Source organism: Macrobrachium rosenbergii, chromosome 21, assembly GCF_040412425.1.
Source record: "Macrobrachium rosenbergii isolate ZJJX-2024 chromosome 21, ASM4041242v1, whole genome shotgun sequence".
Lineage (NCBI taxonomy): Eukaryota > Metazoa > Arthropoda > Malacostraca > Decapoda > Palaemonidae > Macrobrachium > Macrobrachium rosenbergii.
This window is the reverse complement of record NC_089761.1, coordinates 58,562,710-58,586,830: the sequence shown is the minus strand read 5'-3', so window position 1 is coordinate 58,586,830 and position 24,121 is coordinate 58,562,710. Positions and strand designations below refer to the sequence as shown.

General features: G+C 41.1%; 1 protein-coding gene across 6 annotated transcripts in view; it reads right to left on the bottom strand.

Moving 5' to 3' along the window:
- The window catches only part of LOC136850230 (E3 ubiquitin-protein ligase TTC3-like), a 477,716-nt gene that overhangs the window by 414,732 nt on the left and 38,863 nt on the right, over positions 1 to 24,121 (bottom strand). For 3 of the 6 annotated variants that reach the window (XM_067123870.1, XM_067123868.1, XM_067123871.1), the window contains exon 2: positions 2,123 to 2,213. The exons of 2 other annotated variants lie outside the window; for them this stretch is intronic. In XM_067123870.1, coding sequence (XP_066979971.1) covers positions 2,123 to 2,206 — 84 coding nt within the window. In that variant the 5' untranslated portion in view covers positions 2,207 to 2,213. Of the gene's footprint in view, positions 1 to 2,122; positions 2,223 to 24,121 lie in introns of all 6 variants that reach the window. One more of the 6 variants, XM_067123869.1, reaches the window with a different exon arrangement.

The window sequence follows — 24,121 nt, the reverse complement described above, 5'->3', positions numbered from 1 at the left end:
AGGACAGGAGGGCTCCATCTCCTGTCCTACAATGTCTACCACGGCTCTCTACTTCCCATTCGGACAGATGTGACAACAGTGTATGTTGACAATCTTCCTCATTACACTGGTCTGTCAAGAATTCACTAATCCCCAAGGTTTGCTCCATAAACTGTTTGACTACGCATTTCTCTATCACCATTACACCATACAAGCTAAGTATAGGCAGTCCCTGCTTACCAGTGGCATAGGTTAACAGTGATCCGGTTTTACAGTGCTTGTCTAGCGGCGCTGTTAACTGAATTTTCGGCGCCAATCTCCAGTTAGCAGTACCAATCTCTGCTTAACTGCGGCACTGATCTCCGGTTAGCAGCACTGTTAAGCAGGTTATTAGTGCCATTATCGCCGATTTTCGGTTAGTGGCGCTTGGCCGGGAATGGAACCTCCACCGTTAACTGAGGACTGCCTGTACTTAATTTTAAGACTCAGTGAAATGGATGGCTGCCAATTAATTTACGGAGAAGCAGCTGAATGTTGTGGCTTTGTGTGAGATAACAATAAAAGGAAAATATATATAAGATAGGAAGGACAAAAGGTAAATTCATTTTTGTTCTCCAAAAAGTATGTATGTGTGTGTTTAAATCTCAGCTCAAACAACTTATGCCCAGAGTACACAGGTTTGTTAAAATTTGATCTGGACTAGCTGAAAGATACAGCTCATGTAATAGTCTGAGAATTGTATAGACAAGACTGAACTTGAATGGAACCTTGAAGGGTTTGGGGAATGAGGCCACATCCACAGAAAGATCTCTTAGCCTTCTTGACAAGTGGTTCTTTCCAGATCCCATTCATGCAATCCCTCTGGTCTCAGGACAAGGAAGACAAAGACGGTGAGGAAATGGGAGGCAGAGGATGAAGTGCAGCTGCACTCCTTTGACCTCTTTCAACTAGTGGCCTCTCCAATCTCTAACAAGCCCACCTTGGACAGAGTTGAGGCAGGCATCTTTAAAGGAACATGAAAAGCAGTGAGAACTGCGCGAGTAGCAACAGCAGGAGCCACAATAAAGCAGCACAGCAATGGGAGTCTCAGAGGAAGGGAGGGAGGGAGGGGTGTTTACCACTGAGGGAGGTGTCAAGCTCTTTGCTGTAGCTAAGTGTTCCAGAAGGAAATTTGGGATAGATTCCCTTTCACCCAGAGAGAAAGCCACAAAACATTCAGCAACTCCACCTCATCACTTAAACTTGCAGTCAGTCAGCACAGCAAGGGCAAGAGAGGTGGGACCAGAAGAATTGTAAATGACCAACATTCATGGCTATTGCACCATCAACCCATCCCAAGAGCATCCAGGTCAGTCAAAAGTCCAGCCCCAGTACACCCTACAAAAAATGAGAAGGGGGAATGGAACACACAAGTGCACCCTACAAAAAATGAGAAGGGGGGAGGGAACACGTAAGCAATGTCCTAGTAGCAGAACTGGGGATTATAACAAGGGATGATCCTTAAAGGACAGTAAGCAAGAATGGCATTGTTTTACCCTCTGAGGTCACCAATGGTAAGTTCTCAGACTGCTTTCTCTTCATCTATACTTCTTTCACAGGGCAGGTGATTAAGAGGGACAATCAATACAGTTCAGACACAGCATACAAAAAGAATGAGGATCAGTGTTCAAAAGTGACAAAATGCCCATACCCAGGGTCATGTCCTGTACAACTATGATGATTGAAATTCCACAAAGAATCAGGCATTATTTTTTATTATCAGAATAAACACTTAAAAAAAAATCAACATGGGTCAGCCATAAAAATCCAAAAATTCAACCACAGCCACAGTCTGGCAACAACACATTGTTTGTATAGCAGTGCAGCCACACAAGTGATGCCAAAAACCCAGCAAGTAGGTGGTTTCCCCAAAACAACACTCACTCACAACTAGTGAAATTTCTTATCAAGCTTCAACGACCAGACCAGCTTTTGCCAACGGTACAGTGTATCCTAAAAGATGGTTTATAACCTCACAAGAACACATTATAATTACTGAAATAACATCTCATGGTAAGTTAGGGACTACATTACTGTAATTAAAAAAAAATAACTATACTACTGTACAAACCAGAATCATTCAATGAGAGTCTGCATAACATACCTGCATGGTAATAATACCCTTGTGGCACACATCATACAACAGGCACACTCCATTCTCTGTCAGGCTGAATTTGGGTTTACTCATATTGAGCCTGTAAAAACTAAATGGATAAGTAATTGATAAGATGATTACACTAGTTACTTTGTACTGAAGCAGTAAAAATTACAGTAATACTATACCATACTACTGTATAGTTATTAAGAAATCTATACAGTATTGACTATTACATAATATAGTATGGCTAAATAACCTTAAATGAACTATCATACTACCATAAATTTATGGAAAACCATATCAAACATCAAATATACAGGAAATATAATTGCAAAAAACAGTATACTGTAATAAAGTACATATATTGTATTATATGGACACATAGGCTAACTTACTATTAACTATTACTGAAAAGTTATACCAGGGGTCAAACAGGACAGTGAATTCATTCAATACAAAGACTGAAAATTTACTCTGAAAATCAATGGCATGTTTATTACAAAATTCTCAAAACAGTACAATAAATAACACGGAAGAGGTAACAGTGTCACTGGACATGTTTAAAGACCTATGGTCAACAATTATAAAATATTAGGAGACAGTGAATTCAATACAAGATGAAAGGTCAAACTTCCAAAGAGATATTGAAGAGTTATTAGCCTATGTACTGACACACATTGAGACAATGTAGAACATAATGAAAAAGTATAAAATAAAATCTAAACAAGCATTTCGAGAGTACTGCTGGCAGCCATTTAGTATGAATTTTATGGTCAAATTAGAAAGATCAATCCATTCCACAACGCAAGACTAGCCAGTCTTAGCCAAAAACTGTTAGGAAAACACTAAAAATGACATTTTCATAATAAAATAAGGTTTTATATATACTTACCAAGTAATTACATTGCTATTAGTTCCTACTTTTTGCAGCAGCTTAAGTTTTAAATTTCGCGGTAGGGCTCTATGGTTTTGGTGTAGGTAACCGACCTCGCCCACTTTTGGGGAAGAATAGGTACAACCCAGCTTAATTTGTTCATGCTCTATGTCCATAAGAGGGGAGGTGGGAGGGCTCCGATCATGTAATTGCTTGAGAAGTATATATAAAGCCTTATTTTATTATATAAATGTCATTTTTATATAAGTAACTTACCAAGTAATTACAATGCTGAATCCGTAGACAGGAGGTGGGATATAAGGACACCAACTACTCAGAAACACTCAGTAATGGAGACGAATTTGAAATAGATATACAGTAATACCCTGAACTTGCGCGATTCGAGTTACACGAATTCACAGACACGAATTTTTCATTGGAACCTAAGTACAGTAATGGTTATACACGTGTTTTTCACAGACACGCGAACATTTGCAAACACTGAGAAACCCTGCAAAAGTGTTTATGTTTAATTTTTTATGTAATTTATAAGTTTTCAAGCTTTTATAAGTAAATTAAATAACATTAAATACTATTAAAAGTAATAATCTCTCTCTCTCTCTTTTAGTGAGATAAGAGAATTTTTATGGTACATGTGTACAGGTATGTTTATTTGTATGATAAATAAACTTTTTACCTAATAGTAAGTAATTTTCAAATATTATTAAGATTAATAAAATTAAATAATAATAATAATAATAAAAACTGTAATTACAATACAAAATTCGTATTATTTTTAACAAAAAAATTCTTCCTCCGTCTTTTGTAAGAAGGTCGAAGGAAAAAGCTGCCAGACATGTCATTTAACATGACAAGAAGGGGAGTGTTGCTGATCAGTGGTCAAATGTTTCTTATAATTCTCTCTCTCTTTTTGTGTGTGTGTGTCCATAACAATTCATAAAAATTTCACTCTCTTAAGTAAGGACAATTGTTATCTCTCTCTCTCTCTCTCTCTCTCTCTCTCTCTCTCTCTCTCTCTCTCTCTCTCTCTCTCTCTCTCTCTCTCTCTCTCTCTCTCTCTCTCGTTTGAAGTTAGCCAACCTCATTATTACAGCACTGTTTCTCTGTATGTCTTTAACTGTACAATAGATAATTTTAAATTGATCTAATTTTACCTGTACCGTTTACAAACTGTAAATGCGCCGTTCTAAAACATAGAGACATAGGAGCATTTCAGAACAAAGAGAAAGTGACAAAATAAAGAATTTTTTAAAAACGAGCTTGAGAAGACTTCTAAAAATAGATCGGTAGAATGGGGGAGAGAGTCACACACTCCTATATTCTTATGTCAATCGTTTACTTCTTTTTTTAAGGGTAATGTATTAAGCTAACTTTTAAATGAAAATCAAGTAACTTTAATTTTATTTAAAAGTTAGTTTAATACTGAATTTCCATCTTTTGATATCTAACGTAAGAATAACTCTCTCTCTCTCGTTATTCTCTCGTCTCCTTAATAATTCATAAATAATTTAACTTGATCTTTCAAGTAAAGACAATCTCTCTCTCTCTCTCGTGTTATTCTCTCAGTCTCCGTAATAAATGATAAATAATTTCACTCTCTTAAGTAAAGACAACCCTTATCTCTCTCTCTCTCTCTCTCTCATAGTTAGCGCTCACACATTATTACAACTTATTAATTCTCTGTATGTCTTTACCTGTACAGTAGATAGTTTAAACTGATCTAATTTGACCTGTACCGTCTACGAAGTGTAAATGCGCTAGTGTTGCAAATATGTTCTAAAACATAGAGAAATAATAACTAAGAGTTGTATTAGTCAAAATAAAAAACACTAGTTTGTTCATGAAAAAAGCATTTCAGAACAAAGAGAAAGAGATGCAAAATAAAGTTATTAAAAAGAGGTTGAAACGACCTCTAAAAATAGATGGGCTGGAAGGGGAGTGAGACAGAAATTCTCTTCGAACTCTCAATTTTTATGTGAACCATTTATTTCTTTTTTTAAGGGTAATGAATTTACAGTAACTTTAACTCTTTAATGCCGACTGGACGTATTTTACGTCAACAAAAACTGTCTGTCGGGTGCCAAGTGGACGTACAATACATCGACTACAAAAAGTTTTTTAAATATTTGCAGAACAATACTTATAGGCCTAGTTGGTGAAAAATTTTAAATCACGCGCCTTGAGGGATGCTGGGAGTTCACGGATCACGCTGTTGTTTTGTTTACAAGCGTGACCCAGCTGCGCATGCGTGAATTTCTTTCTTCTCCCACTAGAAAGCATCAGCGACGCATTGTCAGAGAGCGATTTCTTGACGCGTTCGTGTTTTGCCGGACTTGTGCAAGTGTTAGCGTGTTTGTGACACAATAGGACGTACGCAGAGATGTCCCAACATCATCAGGACTCTGAAAGGCGCGTATTGCCTGTCGGTAGTGAGCGTGTGAGATGCGTTTTAGACTTGGATGCTGAAGAGGGACCCAGCACCCAAGGTGATCCATCTTATGAGCGCTGTCTTGTACAGCCACGTGTGGCCAAAAGTGACCGTGGGCCCCAAGGGCCGTACCCTGTGCCTTTTATGACCCCTAGGAAACATCGGAGTGTCCTGAGAGGCATTCATAACCATTTGGGAGGCCTCCAACAAAAGGACACGATGAATACTTGTTGGAGCTCGATCAAGAGCAGGTGGAAAGTCCTCATTTTGATGGCAGTTGGTCATGTAGTGACGAGGACATCACGCCCGATGTCAGTGATGACAAATATTTTCCCCCAATGTCCGTACAAGAGCCACAGCATGAAAGTGAACTTGAGTTCAGTGGTTTCAGTGCTTATGAGGGAGTCTGAGGAGGAGGTGGCACCGATTGTGGCTGGTGGGGACGAGACAGAAAGTGATGGTGAAAGTGAGGGAGATGGGCCAGTGGGGAAGAGCACGAAGAGTGTGAAGTCATGCCAGCAAGACGTGCCTGTAGAAGGTCACAACGTCATGGCACCCTAGGTGAAGGCCGTTCGTCCAAAAGTGATGAGGGGTGGTTGGAGGATCCCACCCCACCTAACATGCACCCATTCACGGCAGTACCTGGACTGACCGTCCCTGTGCCTCTCACTGCACTGGGGTTCATTCAGCTCTTCCTTACACAGGAATTGCTGGAATACCTCGTCGCAGAGACGGCGGATTACGCTCGGTACTGCAGACGACGTTGTCGTGTCGATGGCAGGGCTGCAACCTCACGGACATGGTGCATTTTTTGGGGCTCCACATTTTGTTTGGAATGATGCCTGCTGCCAACGTCAGGCAATATTGGAGGCGGAATTTTTTTTTAAGTACACCCAATGTGCCCGGCATTATGACCCGTGATAGTTTCCTGGCATTGGACAGGTATTTCAACGCCTTCAACCAAAGGGCCATGCCCCGGAATAACCCAGATTGCCTCATCTTAGTCCGCCCAGTGTTGGAGTACATTCATGAACAGTGCCAGTTTCTTGTGGTTCCTTCCAAGAACCTTTCTTTGGATGAGGGGATGATGACATACAAAGGACGTCTAAGCATAAAAGTGTACAACCGCAAGAAGCCAAAGAAATATGGTGTGAAGTTATTTTTTATTACGGAATCCAACACTGGATACGTCGTTGACTTCTCTGTGTATTCCGGGGTCTTCTCCACACTGCGTGACACTGTCTTCGGTCTTGTGGATCGTTTCCGTAACCAGGGATACCACCTGTTTATGGATAATTATTATAACTCGGTATCCCTGGCCCAGGAACTGTATGAAGCAGGTGTACACGTCAGTGGTACCCTTCGGTTGGTGCGTGGGACCCCGAATGTCCTCAAGAGGTTTGCTAGCCACCCGCAACATCTGGCAAGAGGAGAGACAGTGGCGGCGGAAGGGAGATGTCTTCGTCATCTGTTGGAAGGGGGTCCGACTTGTGCCCATGATTACGACCAGTCATGAGCCCATCCAAGAAGAGGTCGTTCAGCAGAAGAAGACATGTTGGCAGGGCCGAGTTACGTATGAGGAGTTTCGTGTCCAACGGCCTACTGTCATCGGGCACTACAATAGGCACATGGGAGGAGTTGATCTCTTTGATCAACTCATCCAGTATTATCCCTTCGCCAAGAGAACCAGGAGGTGGACACAGAAGCTCCTCAAATACCTCCTTCAGTTGGCCCTCCAGAATGCCTTCATCCTCTACTGTAGGTACAATTCGGACACCTGGAGGTTGTCCCACATCCAGTTTCTCGAGGTGGCCAGGAATGCCCTCATAAACTTCAATTCTGAGGAATGGCCGGCCTTCCAACACCGTCCCCCGGCCCCGAGCTCCAGATCTGCCCCAAAACGATAGGGCAGATGTCGCTAGGAGGGCCAACCTCGGTCGTCCTGCTCCTGCCGACGCCGCCCCTGCTGCCGCTGCCCTTGATGATGCCGCCGCCCCTGCTACCCCTGCTGCCGCCCTCTCTGACATTCCAATGTCCCATCAGATAGTGGACCCTATGTGTCGGCTGCAGGTAGGGGATCACACACTGGAGCCCCTAGAAGGGTGTAAGCAGATACGGTGCCGGGTGTGCCATATGAATGGCAGAAGAAGAGACACCCGGTTCGTTTGTCGCACCTGCAAGGAAGCACTTTGCAGGATCGGGGAGTGTGACCGCAAATACCACACTGTGGTTATATATTGGAGTGCGCCTACCTAAGGGACACTGGAGGGTGCAGCGGACCACCGAAGGGTGGCCCACCTGCAGTAAGGGGGCGTGTCTCCCTCCCCACCTGTACCTCGTCATGTCTAGAGGAAAAAAATGCAAGACTCTTCAATGGAGAAGGAGAAAACAAGAATAGAATGAAGAGTCAGGATTACCAGTGAGTATTCTGCATTGATTTTATATTTAATTTTATACTTATTACAAGTTTTTATATACAGTATCTGTAAAATTGGTGTTTGTATATTTCGTTTTATGCAAAAAAAAAGTTTTTCACCAGCATTCCTTTTATGTGTGTATTTGTACCAAAATAAAAAAAATATATGTGTATGTATATATATATATATATATATATATATTATTAATCAAAAATCTTACATTTTAGTGATATTCAATCATTTACCTTCATTTGGCAACAAACGGGAAGTCTCTAGCACAATATTTCGATTTATGGTGAAAAAAAAAAAAAAAAAAAAAAAAAAAAAAAAAAATCCTTAATCCGATTTACTGACTGGAGAAAAAAAAAAAAAAATCATTTTCCTTATGTCCATGGCGCTGACTGCTGAAAATCTCAGAAATTCTTTAGTCACTTTGTCATAATTTTTGCACAGTTTTCTATTAGCCGTTACATAAAGTTTTACATATGAAAATGTGTGCAATTTCATGTAGGATACAACAAAAAATAACTCATGGTTGTAGCTTTTATCAGTTTTGAAATATTTTCATATAAATCACGACAAGTGCCAAAATTTCAACCTTCAGTCAACTTTGACTCGACCAAAATGGTTGAAAAATGCAATTGTAAGCTAAAACTCTTACATTCCAGTAATATTCAATCATTTACCTTCATTTTGCAACAAACTGGAAGTCTCTAGCACAACATTTCAATTTATGGTGAATTTTTTAAAAAAACTTTTTCCTTACGTCCACGGGCACTATCTCTGCTGAAAATCTCAGAAATTCTTTAGTCACTTTGTCGTAATTTTTGCACCGTTTTATATTAACCGTTACATACAGTTTTATATATGAAAATGTGCACAATTTCATGTAGGATACAACAAAAATAACGCATGGTTGTAGCTTTTGTCAGTTTTGAAATATTTTCATATAAATCACGATAAGTGCTAAAATTTCAACCTTCGGTCAATTTGATTTCGACCGAAATGATCGAAAAATGCAATTGTAAGCTAAAACTCCTACATTCTAGTAATATTCAATCATTTACCTTCATTTCACAACAAACGGGAAGTCTCTAGCACAATATTTCGATTTATGGTGAATTTTTGAAAAAAATTTTTCCTTACGCCCACGCGCACTGACTGCTGAAAATCTCAGAAATTCTTTAGTCACTTTGTCGTAATTTTTGCACCGTTTTATATTAACTGTTACATAAAGTTTTATATATGAAAATGTGCGCAATTTCATGTAGGATACAACAAAAAATAACTCATGGTTGTAGCTTTTATCAGTTTTGAAATATTTTCATATAAATCACGATAAGTACCAAAATTTCAACCTTCGGTCAATTTGACTCGACTGAAATGGTAGAAAAATGCAATTGTAAGCTAAAACTCTTACATTCTAATAATATTCAATCATTTACCTTCATTTTGCAACAAACGGGAAGTCTCTAGCACAATATTACGATTTATGGTGAATTTTTAAAAAACTTTTTTTTTACGTCCGCACGTTACAAATTCGTCCATCATTTTGTGACAATATTTTCTCTGTGTTGCTTTGATCGTTTTACAATTTGTTATATACAAAAATCATTGCAATTTAGTGTACAACACAACAACAAAAAATAACTTATTAGCTTTACCCGTTTTGCTCACAATGCAATTTGTATATAATTATATATGAAATTTTTTTTTGCACTGTCATATATTCCAATATTTATATATGATAGATATTTTTTTCATTTCTGATGGTTGCATACTAAACTTCAGGCAATGAGGAAAAAAGGAGCCAAAAATGAACTCTTAATCTTAAAAACTAAGCGTGCTGTGATTTTTTGAAAAACAACTTTCTTTCCGCTTCGGCGCTAACTCTCAAACCCCGCCGGCATACAGGAGACACTTTTGTAAATAGACGCTTGGCGTTTAAGGGTTAATTTCAATTAAAAGTTAACTTAATAATTTGGGAGCATGATTAGGGTCATATTTAGTGTTTAAACTTTAGAAATAAGCATTTATTAGCGTTTTTAGAGACCGTGCCAAACTTGTGCGAAAATTCACCCTGAGTGAGGGGTTCTGGAACCTAACCTTGCATAAGTTTGGGGTATGACTGTATAGCCAGCATTGGTAAATGAAAGTTGTAACCTTACCTGGTGAGAGAGCTATGGCAGACAGGTACTGCCTCTGGCCGGTGCTCATTATCAACCTGTAGTGGCACAGCAGTAAAGCTGAGGGTCGCCTCTACTTTAGCAGGTGCCTTGCACCCAAGGAGTGCTTTTATGGTTGCGTCATAACAAACAAAGATATGCCCTTGCCCTGGCCGCAGTACAAGAAAAATTCTACCAAATGTTTTTGTTATCCACACAACAAGTAAAAACCCAAACCCCACCCATTAAAAAACAATGACTGATTGGGTACCCCTGGTACACAGTACCACCAGGCTTCCCAAAACTCGATCACCTAAAACCTAGGCGAGGAGAAAGAGAAATAGAAGATATACTCCTATCCTTCCTCCCCCAGTACCATGCCAGCCACAGAGAATGGACCTAATGTACTGCAGTTTTCATAAGAGGTCTCCACATCGTGTAAACGAGTGGCAAAAACAAACAGATCTACACTTCCAATATGTAGCTTGAAGTATAGTGGAGAGCGACAAAATGCGTTTAAATGCCAGCGAAGTGGCGATTGCCCTGACTTCATGGGGTTTAACTTTCAATAAGGTTAATGCCTCTTCCTCAATACCACTGTGGGATTCAGACATTACTTCTCTAAGAAAGGAGGACAATGCGTTCTTGGACATAGAACAAGATGGGTTCTTTATGGAACACCAGAGGTTACGAGCGGGACCTCTGATGTTCTTAGTCCTTTCAAGGTAACACTTTAGAGCTCTGACCGGACAGAGCACTCTCTCCTGGTCTGTCGGGCCAAGGATACTTGTTAGGTTCTTGATAGTGAATGAACGGGGCCAGGGATTGGGTGGGGTTTCATTCTTCACAAGGAACCCAAGAGTGAACATGCAGACTGCATCCCCTTGTGAAAAGCCAACGTGCTTGTCCAAGGCTTGTAAATCACTAATTCTTTTGGCTGTGGCCAAGACAACTAAAAAGAGGGTCTTCCTTGTCAAGTCTCTCAGAGATGACACGTGAAGCGGCTCGAAGGGAGGGCCTGAGAGCCAACAAAGTATGACATCCAAGTTCCAAGGTACAGAAGTCAGTTTGTCTTCTTTCGAAGTATCAAAAGATTTAAGTCACTAATATCATCACTTGCTGCAAGATCCAGGCCTCTGAGCCTAAAGACCGAATTAAGCACGGATCTATAACCTTTAATAATTGAAGTTGCTAGTCCTCGGGAAGACTTCAGGTAGATTAAAAAGTTGGCTATTTGTGCTAGAGTGGTTTCAGAAGACAACATACCGCGTCTTTGACACCAGCTGCGGAAAACTGACCACTTGGCCTGGAGATTTGGAGGTATGCCGCCTACAGCTGGCAATAGTCTTTGCAGCTGCTTTTGAAAATTCTTTTGCTCTGATAAGCTTCCTGACAGTCTGAAGCCTGTCAGTGCGAGAGTGGACAAACTTTGATGAAAGCAGATGAGGTTGCCTGAGAAGATTCTGACGCTGTGGTAGGAGTCTTGGGAAGTCCACCAACATTCTGAGAAAGTTTGGGAACTACTCTCTGCGGCCAAAAAGGGGCCACAAGCATCACTGAAGAGTTGCTGTGAGACTGAAACTCGTTGATGATTTCCTCACCATGCTGAATGGTGGGAAGGCATACATGTCCAGGTTGGACCAGTCTTGGAGCGATGTAGAGGGTCCAGGACTGGGGAGCAATACAGGGAAGGTGGTGATTTTTCGACATCACAAACAGGTTTATCGATTGGCTTCCCCCACCATTTCCACACCTGCAGATTCAGTGTCCAATCCGTTGGCAGGACCTGTTTGCGGCTACTCAACTCATCTGCAAGGACGTTCATTTTGTCCTGAATGAAGCGGGTGATGATCCAGGCACGGTTGTTCTAGGCCCAATGAGGAGATCTTTGTCTGCTTGGCAAAGAGAAAAAGTGTGCGTGCTTCCCTGATTTTTTCTATAGGCTAATGCTGTCATGTTGTCTGAGTGGATTGTGACCGTCTTGTCACACGTCACTAAAGCAAATGTCTAAGGGCCAGGCGTACTGCTTTCAACTCCCTCACATTGATGTGGAGCTGCCTTTCTTCTTGCGACCACGCCCTTGCAACCTCCAAATCCTGCAGATGAACCGCCCACCCCAGATCTGAAGCGTCTGAGAATAATGTTAGGCTTGGGTTCAACGGGGGTAACAATTTCCCAACTGAGAATCTCCCTACTCCGAGTCACCACCAAAGATCCTCCTAGATTTCGGGAGTGATGGGAAAGACAAATGAGTCTGGGAGAGTCTTCCTAAACAGCTGGACTTTAGGAAGAACTGAAGGGGTCTCGTGTGAAGTCTCCCTAAAGGTATGAACTTCTCTATGGATGAGAGGGTGCCCAGAAGGCTCATCCACTCTTTGGCTGAGCAGGAAGGGAGAGCGAGGAACTTCTGATTAAAAGGCCCAGATTCTGGGCGAGGAGGAGTGTCTTCTGCAAGTCCTCCATGCAGCGAGCTCTTGAAGGAGAACATAGGAGCCAATTGTCAAGATAAAGGCATACGTCGATGCCCATCAGATGTAGCCACTTCACCAACGGGACGAGAACCCTGTTGAAGACCTGTGGGACTGTGGAGAGGCCAAAGCAGAGGGCTCAAAATTGATGGACCCTGCCCTAGAGTACGAAACTTAACCCTTAATGGACAGATCCCCTCATGAGAGGATCTAAAACAGGTTTTTCGGTGGTGGACAGTCCCCTTTGAGGAGTATTAATATTACGTGCCATACGATTTGGCTGTATCGAGTGGGAAAGAGTTTCCATCAATTCCATGTTCCATAAATGAATCAGGACAACTTCAGGATTTAGTTCAGCTCAATCATGGGCGTCTCAGGGAATTCAGTATTATTCTTGACTTGTTTGGGGATGTCATGCTCCTCTCTCTGCCATGATGTCTTTTTATTTATTTGCTCATAAATATACCCAAGGATTGCTGTTGGTTTTAGTTCTTATCTTTTAAGATATGGTGTCAGTTATAATGTAATTAAAAACATGTATACAGTACCTCCAAAAAAGTTACTGCATCTCCCAGTCGCAGTAAATTTACGTAAATATTTACTTATTTTAGTTCTTATCTGTTATGATATTGTGTGAGCTGCAATTATAATTCTATAAAATAAAATAAATGATAAAAAAACATATATAACTTGGTAAAATTTACAAGCATTTTGTAAGAGGCCCCACACAGGGTTATAATAGTCACTTTCAACTTCCAGTGGAAGGTAGGAAAATTTTTTAGAATTTTTTTCTTACACCTTGTGCATCTGCATATTTTCCGCTTTCCATTGATGTGTTTTTTCTTAAATTGGCCAACCTTAAAGTTTGCCTGGCGTCCTCCATGTCAATTGTCACCATCCAATCCCCTTGATGGATGGAGGACACTACTGACAGATTGGTTTCCATCCCGAATTTGACGAAGAAATTCAAGGTGCTTACGTCCAGGACAGGTCTCCAACCTCCTGATGACTTGGATATGACAAAAGGCGGCTGAAAACCCCTTTGAGTATACATCTTCCACAACCTCTATGGCCCCTTTCCTGAGCATAGAAGTCACCTCCTCTGACAGGGCCAAAAATCTATGTGAGCCTACTTAGTAGGCTGTTAAGTTGATGGGTGCTGATGCCAATGGGGGTTCTGCATTGAACAGGATGGAATACCCCTCTCTTAGGACTTCTATTACCCATGGTTCTGCCTTCTTCACTTCCCATTTCCTCCAAAAATGAAGAAGCCTGGCTCCTACTGAAACAAGGACCGGATCCTCACTTACTAGAGGGTCTGGTAATGGATTCTTGATCAGCCACAAGAATGGAGCTTGGTGAGTGGTCATCAGGAGGCCACACTGGCATTAAAGGAAGCTGCAGGCGTACAACTCTGCTGCTTACGTAAAGTAGCACTAGGGAACAGACTACCACAATCCATAGGGGCAAAGAGAAGAGACGACTTCTGAGAGGGAGTGACTCCTTTCATGGTAAATGAGAACCACAACTCCTCTTTCTTCAGGATGCCCAAGGCAAACAGAGCAGCTACCCCTTGTGAGCCATCATGAACTGCCTTGTCCGCGCAGGACAATACTCAGTCCGCTGCAAAATTGTCTTGGAGAGCAGTGCTATCTTTGATCTTCTCCATCAAAGCCCCCATGGTCCAATCTAGAAAGCTGAAGATTTCAAAGACTTTGAACAAGTCCTTCACTAAGTGGTCTAACTCTGAAGACGACAAGCAGACCTTGGAGGAAGCGAACGCCGATCGTCGTGTCGAGCTAATAAAGCTGGAGAAGTACCCTGGGAGGAGGCAGACACTCCCAAAGATGGAGCTTCCCCGGGAGCATAAGAAAGATACCTCCTTTTTGTCAGACTAGGAGGAGAGGTGCAAAATGTAGCCTTACCGAGATCCCTCTTGTCTAAGGGACAAGGCTTTCTTCAAGGAACATAGCACCATCTTCCGCAGGTTACAGGAACCTGCGGGTTGTCTCATCATAAAAGCAGAGCCTGGAGACGACAGGACCGAAAGAGAGAAGAACATCAGATAGCCAAATAAAAAGTACTTCAATAAAGAAGCATAAAACGATGTGGGTTGATCCTTCTCTATGTCTTCTTCTAAGGACAAAATCAAAGAAGGAGCTAAGTCTGGTTGTTCCTGAACTGCAGACGAAGGCTTCTTTAAAAGGTCCAAAATGTTGTCTAGTCGCCATTGGATCGGGTTCAAGGAAGAGTCCTGCACTGCAGGAACACTGACACTCATCAAATCTGACTGCACGGGGCACTCACTGAGGGCAGTACGTGGGGCAGCACGCTTGGCAGGCGGTGGTGCCAAACAAGCAGGCAACTGCATCAACACTGGCAGACAAGAAGTCACAGGAGAAGTTGCTGAGAACAAAGAACCATCTGAGATGAGTGAACACTCGGCTAAAGGCCGATCTAACACTGCACGCTTCTTGGAAAGAGAGCATTTGGTAGGACGATCCGACACTGGATATTCGGTCGCCAAACAATGCTCGGCGCTCGGCTCCCCCTGGGCGCTCGTAATCCACTTCGCAAACAGACAACAATGGGTGCTCGACTGTCACTGAATGCTCAAAGTACACTGCAGTCTCTCCAATCGTACGTCTGATGCCAGCTAGATGCCTGGCGCCAGCCGTGCACTCACACACTGAACTCTCATCCCCCTCTGGGCATTCAGTCGTCACTGAACGTAACCCCACTGGGCGCTCAGCCACTACCGTACAGTATTTTTATACGGAAGCTTGGGGGACGAAATACTCAGGAGACATTGGGGAGCTTTCTGGTTCCAGAAGCTGCAAGAAGATTCTGGACTATTATCCCGATCTCTGGAACACTTACTAGGAAGCGGAGGAGCACGCTCATGGGCTGCAGACCTTTTCAATGGTCTGGAAGACTCAGGAAAACATTAACTTCGCCTCCTGCAGGAGTCAGAACTAGAGTCACTTGACAAAAAGGCTTCCATATCCACATGGACACCTTTCCAGCAGCTGTCCGCGGAGTCCTGGGAACGCACAACAGGCTCAGTTGAGGGGGGCAACTACCCGTGATCATACCCCACCGACCTCCCTTGGACGTCTGGTTCACCTCCTCCCAGGGTTAGGGGAGTTTGGCAAGAACCTTTGTCAAGGAGCGTCGGTGGGACAGATAGCCACCTCCTCCACAGACACAACACTTGCACCAACACTACAAGGACTCATTTGGTCCATCAGGACCCTAACTGAAGCAACAAGCTGGGTTCAACTACAACATTACACTCCTTATCTACCCAGGCTTTGAGGCTGGCTAAGGCACTGGGCTCAGAAGGTAGGGAGTCAGTTAATGGAGTTTATGGCAGAGTAAGAGGACATGGAAAAGAGGAAAAGGCAGTCACAGGTGTCGAAGGGACAGTTACTTCAGGAGATTGAGACAACCTACCTTTGGCTTCAGCAGCTGCCTTTCTCTCTGTGTGTCTCTTTGCAGTCTCACTAAATGAGAATTCAAAGTTTTCCATCTCCCCCGATCCTATTCCCTACACTCATCACAATTAAGGTCAGGAGAACAAGTGTCCTCTACAAGAACTACAAACTGTATGCGTGTCATATTTAGCAGATGTCAGTCTAGTCTTGCAGCCCTTGCTGCAATACCTAATACTAAGAGCACTGGAGTCTGACATAATTCAGCCACAAGCGGGAAACTAGCTAAGCTAAAATAGATTAGCGCTACCAAAATAAACAGTGTACTTCACCAAAAGTCAATGATGCCTGCAACCAACCGGTGAAAATCAAACCATAACAAAAGCTACCAACAACCGATGTTCAGTCAATGAGCAGCAAGAATGAATTGAGCTCCTGAACTGGGTTGTACATATTCTTCCCTGAAAATGGGCGGGGTCAGTTACCTACACCAGAACAATAGAGCGCTACCACTAAATTTAAAACTTAAGCTGCTGTGAAAAGTAGGAACTAATAGCAGTGTAATTACTGTACTTGGTAAGTTACTTATATAAAAACATCTGGTCAGGACAAAGTTTGCATACAGGTTTGTACATTGGTCAGAGAAGAAAGTCAACACTTTTCCTTCTGACACCAACCACCTCCAGAACTTTTCCCACTCATCTGCAAGAGCCTTCAAATGAGTATGCATAAATTTATTAAAAGCCAAGCCACGATGCTATTTGGAAGGCCATGACTCCTCCTCTATAGCAGAGAGAAGGTAACTTGTTAGAATCTCTTTAGGAGAGAAGGTTGTTGGTCAGTTTGCAAGACTAACTAACAACTCAACCTGAAAGGAAATAGTCTGCATTGTCAGGTATGTAAAACTTCCTCTGGCTTGTCAACAGCATGGCAGGCTACTGGGGACAGTACCAGTGGCCCAGGCAGGTAGGCCACTAGGACTGGTACCAGTACACCATGGGTTCAAAGATCTCCGGCTGGTACCGATAGCCCAGGTAGATAGCCAACCAGGTCCAATACTGGTACAACAGGGTCCAAAGAACGCAGGGTAGCACTTGCACCTGAGCACTTGGCAACAGGAGCAGAGGTACCACAGTTCCACTAGTGAGAGATCAGGCCTGATACTGATAGCCCAGGTAGGTGGCTTACCAGGACTGGTACTGGCACACAGGGGGTCCAAGAACCCAGGGTAGTGGACAGGTCTGGTACCAGTAACCCGGGTATGCAGACTACTGGGGCCAGTACCACTGGTCCGGGTAGGCAGGATACCAGGGCCATTATTATTATTATTAAAAAAGTTTAACCAGACCACTGAGCTGACTATCAGCTCTCATAGGGCTGGCCCAAAGGATTAGGATGAAATGACAGGTCTAGGCTAGAAGCCTAGCACTGGGACCAAATAGGTCACTCAGTATGGTTATGAATGAATGAAAATGAAATTAAAAGTTGTACAAAGGCATACTCTCTCATACCGATACACACTTGCACAATAAAAACATTTATACTCATGTTTCCATATATACTCACTAAAAAGGTAGATGATTGTTTATAAATACAGTAAAGCCCTGTATTAAAATGGGTCTCACACCCTTTTTATTGATGGATTTCTGCTTATGGAACATATATAAACATTATTCGCTGAAAATTTGTCCATTTGCAGCATTTTTCACTCAAATATTCATTAATTACTGTATTTTCATGTCATTTTCATGACTAAATGCACTTTTTATGATAAAACTATTAAAATGCTCAGGTACTCAGGTAATTTGTGTACAATATAATAAAGATTATTCGCCTTACAATCAAAAATCATTACACGATTGGGATGAGCAATTAACTCAGCTGTAAATACTAATTATCACAACAATATGTATATCTAAAATATATTTTAAAATTGTCCCTACTGCATGTTGTCTATGGTGCTCTGGGGCACATGAGTCAGCTCTAATTGGGAAAGGAGGTGGATGATTGTTTATAAATACAGTTGTATTAGCGGTCTCACACTCATAAATCAGGCAGCAAGAGAGACCAAATTACAATAGACCACCTTCTTTTGCTCCATCTCTTAAACCCATATTCTAGTTAAAAACAACAATATGGTACAAGAGAATGATAAAAGACCAAATTACAATTAAAAGGTACAAGAGAATTGTTAGTAATGTTATACTCTAGCGTAAATGCGTACAGCCATCAACAACTGAACGAGAAACTGTTGTCTTGCTTATAACTGAATCAGATAACGAAAGCCATTTTGCTTGTATTTCAACCACCATACGGTAATAAACAATTACCATAGTTATAGAACAAATGAAATTAAGTAGAATAGGACTGACATATTTTTACATTATACCCTTATTTGGTATGGATAAAAGATTGGCAAGGAAATATGCTGCTAAATTTAAGCTGCAAGTTGTAGCTGAAGCTAAGAAAACAATGTTAAGGCTGCTAATGACTATAAATTATCAAGCATCGGTGACATCGATGAAACTCTACCATATATAAAATTGGACAGGAACTACTTTAATCAAAACTACTGGGCATGAAAGAACACATTAATGTTATTTTTACACTGATAAACGATAAATACACAAAGCTCATATTATGATGAAATCAAGTGAAAATAGCAAACGGAATCTTCATTTTTCTTTTTTACACAAAACAAACATGCCTCTAAATGGCCAACTGAGTTAAACACAGCGAAATAAACTTGCTGCGTAATTGATTTCCAAACCAAACCATTGATTGCTACGATCGCAATTTATAATACATAATACAAAAGCAATATAGTATATATACAATATTATTAGATACAGTTAATTAAAGCGTAACATTTTAAAAGATCCAAGGAAAAGATGGATGGATGGATGGTTGTATGATATTTAGGACAAAAGCCCAGGCACTGGGGCCAAGAAAGCCATTCAGTGCCATAATGAAGAGAAAATAAATTATGTTAAGGTCATGAATTCATGAAGGAAATGATTAATAAATAAAATGAAGTGATGTGACCTATAAATAAAGGTATGAAGTTTAATGAACAATGTGATATATACATAATAAAAAATTTAATGTCATTAAAATTCTACGTGATGTAATAAATATATTAAGAAATAAATTAAATATTGTTAAAAATTTTAACACGCTTTAAAAAAGAGATGATAGCAGAAATATCTGCTTCATCTCCCAAAATATCAGAGAGGGATTTACCCTGGAAATATCTTTCTCTTTGGTTAAAATATCTGGGGCAGGCCACCAGAATGTGCTCCACTGTTAGTGGGTTTAGTGGGTTAAACTAGTGTGCCCAATCCTTAATCTGGTTAAAGTAACCTCTGTTCGTCTGTGAAGCTGGAATGATGAAGACCACGGTAGTATATTATCCCTAATACTTCTATATTTCTTATTATTGGCAAGCAGAGGAGAAGTCCACCTTTCTTGCCATTTACTTAAAACATAAGATCTAATAGGACCTTTTAGGACTGTATGAGGCACTTTTCTGAAAGAGGTTTCTGATAAAATACTAGCAGCTTTTGCTTCCCTGTCTGCCATCTTGTTTCCCCGAATCCCCATGTGAGAAGGGACCCAACACAAAGAGACTGATTTATGCCGACAAGAGATATGAAAAAGCCACTCCTGAGCTTTTTGAATTAATGGATGAAAGCTATTAAATTTTCTAATAGCTTCTAAGGTGCTTCTAGAGTCTGAGTATATGAAAAAATTAGTGTCACTACTTTGAAAAACTAATCTAGGGCAGAGACTACGGCTGTTAATTTGGCAGTAAATACTGATGCAGAATTAGGTAATTTAGCTGTGTACACTGCACCACCAAGGATAACAGCGCAACCAACATCACTATCTGACTTTGATCCATCTGTATAGAGCTTTGTAAAATTAGCATGGGTAACGTCGTGCTCTAAGAATTTTCCCCTAATCTCTTCTTTAGTGCAGTCCTTTTTGTTAAACAAGTTTCTCATATACTAATGCTTCTGGAATAAGCCATGGAGGATTTACAGGATATTCTACCTCCAGGACTTTCTGGGATTTAAGATGATTATTCCTAACATCCTCATTCAGTCGAATTTGGAATGGTTTAGAAGCACTTGTACCACAAAAACTTCGAGAGTCTGTTTCCCTTAGTACTTGAAAGGAGGGATTTTTGGGAGCACTTTTCATTCTAGTCACATATCGCAACCCTAGCTCTTGCCTTCTTAGATCAAAGGGAAAATGATCTGTGTCAACATACATGCTTTCAACAGGCAAAGTTCTAAAAGCCCCTGAACATATTCTCAACCCCATGTTGTGTACAACATCCAGTTCCTTTAGCTTGGTTTTACAGGCTGAGGAATAAATTTGACAGCCATAGTCTAGCTTAGATCGACACAGAGTCATATAGCCTCAGAAGGGATTTCTTATCAGCCCCCCCAAACTAAATCCAGAAACAACCTTTAAAATATTCATAGATTGTTTAACACTAATCTTTAGGGTATTTATGTGGCTAGCCCATGTTAATTTATGGTCAATAGTCATCCCCAGAAATTTTACTTCATTTTTGTAAGGAAGGATGGACCCTTTTAAACTAAGTGTGGGAACCTCTTCCACACGCTGGCAGCTGGTGAATCTTACTGCAACTGTTTTGGAAGAGGAGAATTTGAAACCATTCTCATCAGCCCACTTAATAAGAGCATTAAGAGACCTTTGCAAATGTTTACATACAGACAAGGAATCATACCCTGTGCAGTATATTGCAAGGTCATCGACAAAAAGCGAGCATTTAACAAGTGGCAAAATTTTTTCAACCACACCGTTTATTGCCACTGAAAAGAGTGTTACACTTAAAACGCTTCCTTGGGGAATGCCTTCCTCCTGCATAAAAGGTTGGGGGAGGGAGTTTCCCACTCTTACCTTAAAAAGTCTGTCTGTTAAAAAGGAATATATAAACCTGATCATTCTTCCACATATGCCCACCTTGTGCAATTGTTTCATAATGCCAGTTCTCCAGGTAGTGTCATATACTTTCTCTCAGTTCTCCAGGTAGTGTCATATACTTTCTCTAAGTCAAAAAATATGCTGATGATCCGACACTGTTTGGCGAATCCTAGTTGGATTTGGTTGGTCAGCCTCAACAGGGGATCAAGTGAGAGTTGACTCCCAACAGTCCACCCCATACCCTACCCTTTCAGGATAGCACCAATACGCTTGCAGTGGCCCAGGTATAAGCCAATCCGCCTGCTGGGAGTTCTGCCCCCCCACTAATGGGGACTGACTCCCCACTCCAACCGTACTGGTGGACTTCCGGACAAAAGCCAGGAGTCCCACCCCCAAAAACCAGTCCCCCCCCAACCCCTGGATTCCGATGGGCTGATCCCCGGAGATGGTGCCGCCCTCAAGATAGCCATGGGAAAAATCCCATCACCATCTCTTGGGTCCAAACCATATCAGGTGGCGACTCAACCACCACAACTCCCACAATTAGCTTGGAATGCGAACCCCTTCCAAGAAATGATCCCTTCTCAGACTCACCTAAGCAGTAAAATTTTGTGAATGTGGAAATGTCCACGGCATTTAAACCAAAAACTACGTGGATGATTTGTCAGGACCCGGGCCCAAAGGCCAGGGTCCCTTAGCCCCTCACCTCGTCAAGGCGTCCTACTCGAGGGGCAAAGAAAAGAGGCATATTCATTATGCTGAGGTTTGTATTATTCGATATTATGTAAATATATAGAGTACAGTATAATCTAGGCTATAGTGTAGGCTAAGCTAATTCTTGTTTGTTATTCAATTTCTTTGTATTGAATTATCATAAGTTACTCTGCATGAACCTCAGAATTAGCTGATATTAATAATTACTATACCATGTATGTAGAGTATACTTTATACTGTAGCCAAGGCTGCCATATTTATATACTTGGTACTGAATATCCTAGTTAGGCAAGGTTATACAGTATTCAAGATACGTTTTTTCCAACAAACAATGGTTTTTTGGAACGTAACCCCACGTGAGTAGGATAATACCTGTATAAGCATTTTTAGTTTTTGTGTGTTTGAACTATCTAAATAGGTAGTTCTATGTGTTTTTAGAAGGGTTCTATGTATTCACGGATTTGAGCTATTCTCTAAATGGGTGGGGGCATACAAGGGTTTACTGCACATCTCTTAATTCAAATAATTTTTTGGTTAGAGAACCATCTGTCTGAATTCTCAGAGGTAATTCACCACATTCAACTTGTAAAGATGACGTTGGTGATGATCTAAAGGCTCCTGAACATATTCTAAGGCCTTCATTATGAACTGGGTCTAATGTTTTCAGCGTTAAGCGCCTGATGCCGAGCCAAATATTTCACTTCCATAATCAAATGGGCAGTCTACTGTGACTGGTGTCTTCAACAGGATTTCTCTCCTGTTAGAACTTCTATTCAACAAGAAGTGGACTTTCTCATCTTTCTCTGTAGGAAGAAACTTCTCTCAGTTTCAGCCATCAAGGGCTATAGAGCTGCTTTAGGATTGGCACTACATTTGGAGGATGTAGATCTCTTTATTGCAGGAAGCTTCTATGTTTCTCAAAGAGTTTTGAGCAATCCTGTTCCCCAAGAGATCTCAAGCCTTCTAATTGGGACCTAACCATGGTACTTAGCCGTCTCACTCGCCTTCCACATGAGCCTGACAGGAATTTAACCCTTAAGACGGTTTTTTTACTGGTCTTGGCTTCATCAAAGAGGGTCTGTGAAATACATGGACTCTTTTAATGTTAAACATACATGGGATTGAACTTAAGTAGCCTGTGAATTTGTCCCGTAATTCATAGCTAAGACTCAAAATCCCTCTATTCACGATGACAGATACGAGTCTTTCTCGATCCCCTCAAATATGCTGGTACTGGTTAGATGCAGGTGAGCGAGCTTCCATTCTATAAAGTTTTATATGTCTGTTCCTACACAACACAAATTCTTTATAGAAGCAAGTCCCATTCCTCTTTCTTATAAGGGGGGGGGAGAGGAACTGGCAACAAACAAGACTGGTTGCTAACATGAGTTTTGTTGTCTCCGACAGTTCTTTGCCTCATCAAGACACAATGTAGATGTACGGTATTTCATAATCTACTAGCCCAGAAGTCTGGCTGTTCAGTAAACTTGTGCTCAACAGATCAGAGGCATACGACTCCTTCCCATGTACCCATGGCCAAGAAGTGAGGATTATCTTAAAAAAGGTAAACCTTACTGGAACTTCCAGGTGGCTAAATCTGAAAGGCAAATATTTTGGTATTTACCATAGAATGATACAACTGTTGTGTACCAAAAGCTGTTACGTGTCTGATGAAAGCAGTGTTCATAACAGGAAGGAAAAAACAAACTTAATTCCTTGCAAGAAGGCTTACATGACCTTTGGATTTAAATAACTGCAATACAAACACACAGTTCATGCCAAAAAAAAAAAAAAACAGGAATACTCAAGTTTAAACAACAAAAGTCAAGCAGACAGTCACAACAGACATCTAAATTCAATGGAAGCCAGAAGCAAAGTAGCATGGAGTGCAGACTGACAAGGGGGCAGGGCTTTCCCCAGCCTGTCAGTAGTTTACTACCTTGTCAATATTTTACTACCTTGTCAATAAGATGGAATGAGCTCTTGTTCACAAGCCAAATCTTATGTAAATAACAAAAGTTTGTATTTGTGTAGGAACAGATTGTTAGAGGGGTCCAGTATCTCCAAAACTACTAATTAGCTACCAGAATTAATGTATGACAGATATCCAGCACACACCAAAACATAGGAAAATCAGTAAGATACCAGTACTCTTCAGCGCAGTAACCCCGCCATATTTGTGTTCTCACGATTCATGGATTTCTCTATGGAACATATCTACACATTAATTGTGGAAATTCACCCATTCGTGGTATTTTTCACTGAGAAATATTCACTAATTACTGTATTTTCATATAATTTTCATGACTAAACACACTTTTTGTGATAAAACTATTAAAATACTCAGGTATAAGCATTTTTAGAGTTTTTTTGTTTTTTGTTTGAACTATCAAAATAGGCAGTTCTGAGTGCTTTTAGAGAGATTTTAAGTATTAGCGGATTTTAGCTATTTACGTGGGTGTGTGCGCGCTATGCATCTCCCGCAAATACAGGGAATTTACTGTATACTGGAGTTTCTACACTAT